This window comes from Macaca nemestrina, chromosome 3, assembly GCF_043159975.1.
Source record: "Macaca nemestrina isolate mMacNem1 chromosome 3, mMacNem.hap1, whole genome shotgun sequence".
NCBI classification, from domain to species: domain Eukaryota; kingdom Metazoa; phylum Chordata; class Mammalia; order Primates; family Cercopithecidae; genus Macaca; species Macaca nemestrina.
This window is the reverse complement of record NC_092127.1, coordinates 152689351-152696604: the sequence shown is the minus strand read 5'-3', so window position 1 is coordinate 152696604 and position 7254 is coordinate 152689351. Positions and strand designations below refer to the sequence as shown.

Here is a 7254-nt window from a genome sequence, read left to right as displayed (position 1 = left end):
AATAATTGTTTTCCATTAAGTCTGTATGTCAATTAAGGTCATCATATTTCACCCATAATTTTATTCATGATATTATGGAAAAGCAAATAGATTTTCCTAAAATCTTATCCCTGAGGATCTATTACAGCTGTGGCAAGTTTCCACTTACTGAGTAATTACTATATGCAGGGCACTGGGCTAGGTAATTTATATGCAGCATCTTATTTAGTCCTCACAAGGCCCTTTCAAACTCTGCATTACTCACTTCATTTTCCATGTAAAGAAAATGAAATTCAAAAATCTACGTAATGGTCTCAAATACAGCAAACTGTTTACAGGCAGAGCCAGGATGATAACCTAGGATTCACTGATTTCTCCTTCCTTCCTGCTTTACTTCTTTCCTTCTTTTCTTCTATGTCAAAGTCTCTGTTTAAGATATTTTCACCATTCTGTATGGCTAATCAGCAGTGTAAAAGACTGTGAATCCTACCTCACACACAAAAAAATCAATTTTTTTCTGAACATATGTATTTGGTCACCATCATCAAGGATTCTCTGTGACATAGACTGGTTGGTTTTTAAATTTTAAAAAATTATTCGATACTTTTACTCAAATATGAAAACATATTTATAAAGCTATAGACTCTTGACTGTGTCAGAGAAACAGAATAGAAACTACAATGCTCTGAGAACAAGAGGAGCAGGAGCTTGTCAATGTGGGTTTACAGTTGGCATCCCTCACTTGGAGTCAGAGCAGAGTAGAAAAGCATCTGTCATCAAATGTGACAAAGGCCACTGCCCTAGTTAAACTGTTGTGAACTGGGGCACTTGAGTCTGAGTAATTCAGGACTTTTATTTTCAGCCCATGTCCCCAATCATTCCTGTTGAAATGAAGGCCATCTCTTGCCACTAAATGTGCCTTTTGCCCTTAGTAATAATCTGCAACTTTCATCCAAACAGTAAAGACAGAAAAATGGAAAATGTTACATTCTCAGATAAAGGAAAAAAAAATATATTTCTCATTGTGCACTCCAAATGTGTTTTCTTTCACTTTCTCATTTGTTCTGTAACAGATTTTACTGACTGCAGATACATTTCACAAAGTATATAATAAATTTAAAAGGAAAATATCTTCATTCCACACAAATCCATACAATGTATACAACTCTTGGAATTGGGGGAGAGAATGATATTTTGTGAAATTTTTTTACACAAATGCTAACTAGATCTAAATGTGCATCATTCATTTCAATTACAGTTCAGAAATGAACCCAGGAGTCATACAGGTACCACTATAATCCACTTAGACATTCTGGATTCTTCTATCTTTTTACAGTATATTTTTTGCCTAGGTGAAGCCCATTGGCCCTGTCTAGTATTGGCCAAGATGAAAAAGAAAAGATAAGCCCTAGTAGAATGAACAGTAGACACGTTGCTGCTTAGTTACAGACAGTGTTATGTAGTGATTATGGGCTCTGGAATCAAGCTTCCTTTATTCAAATCCTAGTCGTTGGCTGTGTAACCTTTGCCAAGTGATTTAGCCTCTCTGTAACTCAGTAGCCTCACCTATTAAATGGAGGTGATGATAAGTGCACTTCATAAAATTACAGTGAGGACTAAACATGAGCTAATAAATGTAAAGCATCCAGGCCAGCCCACGGTAAATCCTCAGTAAATATCAAAATTGTGAAAACTTACTGTGTGTATTTTCTCCGTCATGATTCTTCCAAAACATTTGTTAGTTACCAAGCATTCAATTACAGAGATGAACAATAATCTACTTAACAATTGTCATAAAGTTTTAGAATTTTTTTCCAATTTTTCACAGTTATATATTTACCTAATTTTTCAGATTAACCTTAGAATCAATTTGTCAACTTTCTAAAAAAATGCCTCTTGGATTTTAACTGAGATTATATTAAACATACACATTTATTTGGGGGAGATTCACTTATGAAGTCCAATCTTCTCATCCAGGGATATAGTTTATCTTTCTGTAAATTTAAGTCTGCTTAAAATAAACCTCTAATGTTTTGTAATTATTTTCATACAAATCATCTGTATTTCTTTGTACATTAATTCTTTGGTGTTTTACAACTCTGTCATTAGGAACTATTAAATATAATTTACTCTTATTTCTTGCTGTTATGGAATATTTAGTAGTTTCTTTATGTCACTTTTAAATATAGAGGTTATAATTTTTCACAGTAAAAAATATCAAACCTTTACTGTGTATGACTGTTTTTATACACAGGAAAACATCAACTTACATGCTGAATTTAGAGCAATTTTTAGTTTTATCTTTTTAAAAGTAAAAGCACTTTCCAAAGAGGAAAAAAAATTAGGTGGCTCATGCCTGTAAGCCCAGCACTTTAGGAGGCCGAGGTGGGTGGATCACGAGGTCAGGAGATCGAGATCATCCTGGCTAATATGGTGAAACCCTGTCTCTACTAAAAATACAAAAAAATCAGCCGGGTGTGGTGGTGGGTGCCTGTAGTCCCAGCTACTTGGGAGGCTGAGGCAGGAGAATGGTGTGAACCAGGGAGGCGGAGCTTGCAGTGAGCGGAGATCACACCACTGCACTCCAGCCTGGGTGACAGAGTGAGACTCTGTCTCAAAAAAAAAAAAAAAAAAAAAAAAGGTCCATAATATAAGTATACTTCTAAGCAAAGGGGTGATTTTACAGAGAAATCATTACGATAAATGGCATTCTTGCTTCACCATGAAGGATCGCAGCCCGAATAGAAAGATCAAGAACTTAAGAAAATTCTGTGCTAATTAATATGTCTATTAATGGGTTATTAGACCATAACAGTCTAACATTTACTACAATCCTGCCTTCTTTTCCACATACTCCTACCTTAGAATTCTTCTCATACTTCTTTAATTATTTCATATTAATTGATTGCTTATTGTTTATTTTTGTCCACTGCCAATGTATTTCCATTAGGGCTACAACCTTCAGCTGTCTTGTTCACCACAGTGACCAATGTCCAATCACAGTCTCATTCGTTTATGTATTCATTAATTGAATAAACAAATATTAGTCTCCTATTCCTTATCAGGAACTGTTGCATATAGACAAGGTCTTTGACCTCAGAGTGTTTATTTTCTGTGGATTTGGGGGAGGATAGAAAGCAAATAACCAAATAAATAACATAATTTCAAGTAATTATAACAGCTACCGCATAGGGTGGACTGAGCAAATCTGGGTGGATGTACTGTTGGAAAAAAAAAAAAAGCCAGTGAAGGCCTCTCTGAGTCGGTAACATATGAACGGAGAAGTGTAACATGAAAGATCTGAGGGGAAAACGTTGCAAGAAGACTGAATTTCTATAAAGATCCTGAGGTGGATAAACTTGGTGGTTTGAGAAGCAGCAATAAAACCAGTGACCAAGAGAGAGAATGGAAGGAGATGATGTCACAAAGTCAAGACACAGTGAGATTGTGCAGGCAAGGCCTTCTTGTGTCACACTTTTCAAACTTAGTTGTGCATGTAAATCATCTGGAATCTGGTTAAAATGCACACTGATTCAGGAAGTCTGGGCCAGGGCCTGAGATTCTGAATTCCTAATAAGCTTCCAAGGGATGTTAATGCTGTTGTTCTGGGGACCACTCTGAAAAGGAATCTTCTGAGTTATAAAAAGGAGGCCGGGCACGGTGGCTCAAGCCTGTAATCCCAGCACTTTGGGAGGCCGAGGCGGGCGGATCACAAGGTCAGGAGATCGAGACCACAGTGAAACCCCGTCTCTACTAAAAAAATACAAAAAATTAGCCGGGCGCGGTGGCGGGCGCCTGTAGTCCCAGCTACTCAGGAGGCTGAGGCAGGAGAATGGCGGGAACCCGGGAGGCGGAGCTTGCAGTGAGCCGAGATCGCACCACTGCACTCCAGCCTGGGCAACAGAGTGAGACTCCGTCTCAAAAAAAAAAAAAAAAAAAAAGGAGGTTGAGTTTTATTGTAAATATGAATAAAAGCCATGAGAGGGCCTTGGGATGACATAATTGCTTTTCATTTTCAAAGGATCGCACTAGTGTGTAGAAAAGCCTGTGGAGGTGAAAGCGTGGAAGCAGAAAGCCAGTTAGGAAACTGCTTCCGTGAGGCAACAGAGGAGGGTGGTTTGGAGTAGTCTGAGCAATGAAGGAGCCCAGGACACACGGTGACGTTTGGGACATGTTTTGATTACATAGTCAAAATAATTGATAGACTAGATGTCGGATGTGAAAGTCAGAGTAATCAAGACTGTCTAGTATTAAATGGACCAGTGAGTGATTTGTGGTTCTTGTAAGGCCAGGTAGGACAGGATAGAAGTCAAGGGTTTGGTTTCAGATATGCTATTATTGAGAATACCGTATTAACGATCAAATAGAAATATTAAGTATAAGTTGTGTACATATGTTAAGAGCTTAGGGAAGAGTATTGAATGTAGATGGAAATTTAGGGGTCATTTGATTTTGAAGTTATCCAATAAAATGAGCTCATCTAGCAAGGGAGAATTAGAGAAGATATTTAAGTCTGAGAAGAAGAGGAAAGCTCAGCCAAGGAGACTGAAAAGAAGCTACTTGTGAGGTAGGAAAATAATTCAAGAACATGTGACACTCTAGAATTTAAGTGAAGAAGTGCTTCAGCATAGTGGCTAATGGAGATTGGGTAATCAAATAAGTACCTGTCAGGGTTCAGATGAAATGAAACTGAGAATTGACCACTGAATGGTGCAAGACATGGGCATTGTTGCTAACTTGACAAAGGCGGTCTTGGTAAATAGGGTGATAAATTATTGCCTAGAATGTAGGAAAGCAAGAATGGGAAATGATAAAGTAGAAGCAGAGACAATAGAAAACTCCTTCAAGAATTTTTGCAATAAAAAAAGAGAATGAGCCATAACTGGAGAAAGATGTTAAATCAAAGGAGTTTTATTTTAAGATAAGAGTTATTGAAACATGTTCATGTGCTGACATAAATGATAGGTGATGAGAAAATATGGATTATGCAGGTGGAGGGGCTGGCTGTGGAGAGAAGAGAGAGATGAGAAGAAAATAAGAGTATATATGGGTAAAGGTGCATGTAAGTTGAGCGAGAAGAAAGTGGGAAGATAAGCACTTTTCTTCTAGATGATTCTGTTTTGCAATAAAATAAGAATAAACAAACAGTAGAACATGAGGAAGGAGTGTTGGGGATTTGAGCGGTGAAAAATTTGTGTGATATATTCATCTCAGATAGCATGGAGGCAAATTTAAGAGAATGTAGTGGGATTCAAGGGTAGTACTGAGGGACCATTTAAGGCATGGTAATACAATAAATATGAAGTGGGATTTCTTCTAGTAACATTCACCTACTTAGGGAGAAAATGGCAAGGTTGCTGAGGATACATGCAAGAAAGAAATTATAGTAATGAGCCATGGCATCTAAACCAAGTAAGAAGGAAGTGAGGGCTTGAAAAAGCGGTGAGTCAATGCATTATTTAAATGAGACTGAAGAATAGTTATTAAAGTAAGTGAATTGAGAGGCAAGAGGTTCTTTGATTCTTTAGGTAAGTAAAACCCTGTGTAACATACCCCTGAACTCTCCAAAGGTGCAGAACAGTGGAACTTTAGCCACAGGCACACAGCTTGAGCTGTCATGAAAGTTTCTGAAAAGGCTTACTAGAGATTTCCTTTTAGTACACATATGATTTTATTTACTTATGTTTCTCAGAAATACATCTATTGAGAAAGGCAGGGTTGATCAGTACAGCAACTGTATCCCTTTTTATTTTAAGTATTTTGAAATGTTTTAATGCACCAAACTCAAAAGCAAAACATCATTCAAATCAATGGGCTATTAGAGCACCACCCTTAAGTGCTGCTTTGTCTCTCTGCTTATTACTCTTTCAAAAGCAATAAAACAAAAATCATATCATCAAATTTGAATGTTAATTTATTTCCAAAATAATCTGGACAGCAAGCAAATAGAGTCTTGAAATGCTGTCTCATACATTCTTTAGAAAATTGTTAGGAGGGCAAAAAGTCCATAAAGTAAGGCACAAGGGTAGGCAACAAGAAGCTGCTGTCCTTCCATGTGCAAGGCTGCAATGAAGATCTTGGAAGCTGAGAGACTACACCAGCCAATGATGACCAGGGATGATACGGTTCCAAAGGTGCCCCTGCAGCAAAGACAAAGAGATGATTGCCTGTGCCAGTAGAAAAGAGACCATTGAGTTAAAGCTGCCTCTGAAATATCCTTGGTACAATATTTATAACTACTTTTTCCAGTGGTAAAATGAAAATCATGAAATATATGAACAAAAGCCCTTGACCAGTTAGGCATTTTTTAGTCAAATTCATTACAGAGGCTAAATATTTTATATTTCTGTTAAACCTGAATTAGAAGAAACAGTAGAAGTCACCTGCAGTCACTCTCCTCTCATCTGTCAATATTCAAATCCTAACTCCTAAAATTCTCTTAAATACAGCATTGAGAGCCTTCACATCCTTATAGCTATAGACTTCCTTTCCCCTACTTGTCTCAAAAATTGGCCAATGGTACGGGAGAAGGATAGACAGAGTTACATTCCAGTGAGGTGCCTAATTCCCGCTACTTTCAGATCTACTTCTCAGGTTTTTGTCGGACATCACAAAAAGTCTGACACAGCTCGAGTAAGGAGCACATGGGACAGGAAAGCACGTATGTGTGTGGCTTCCCACTTCATCCTTGAAGTTCCATTTTGTATATTTTTAGAATGTTGAAATAGATTTGTTCACCTGGTATCTTCAAAAAGTAACTGTGGAGGCAAGTGAGCAAATAAGATAGTCAAGTCTGGTCACTTGGAGTATAATAAGGCAGGAAAGGTGGTCAAGAGTGAATTTCCTTTCTTATGTGCTAAACAGAATGCATTATTTAGAAAAATAAAACATGAGAGCTGGGAGAAATCTCAGGAGATGTCTACTGCCCAGTTTTAAAGCAATAAAATGATGACAAAAATTGCATGGTGAAGTGGACAACAGGTCAAGATCTCTCCTATCATAGTACTCTTTTCACCACCAAACTAAACTGCCTTACTTGATCTTGGTTTGACTCTGAAGTTGGGAATTGTGTTTATTATTTATGAAAATGACAGAAATATCTACTTCTAATAATTGAATGAAAGCAAAACAAGTGAAAAGCTCTATAGTATGGCTTCTAATGCCTCAGACTATTAATAAACCAAACATATTTTAAAAACACCAAATAAGTACTACATTTATTGATTTAAGTAATACCTATTAGAGATAATTTCTAGAGTTGTTTAATGTACTGTA

The 7254-nt window shown here is 37.2% G+C and overlaps 1 protein-coding gene across 8 annotated transcripts in view; it reads right to left on the bottom strand.

The window, feature by feature from the left end:
- Positions 1-5875: 5875 nt before the first annotated feature.
- Positions 5876-7254, bottom strand: part of LOC105487691 (Yip1 domain family member 7) — a 55102-nt gene continuing 53723 nt past the window's right edge. For all 8 annotated transcript variants that reach the window (XM_071093658.1, XM_071093660.1, XM_071093659.1 and 5 more), the window contains one exon: positions 5876-6119. In XM_071093658.1, coding sequence (XP_070949759.1) covers positions 5957-6119 — 163 coding nt within the window. In that variant the 3' untranslated portion in view covers positions 5876-5956. The remainder of the gene's footprint in view (positions 6120-7254) is intronic.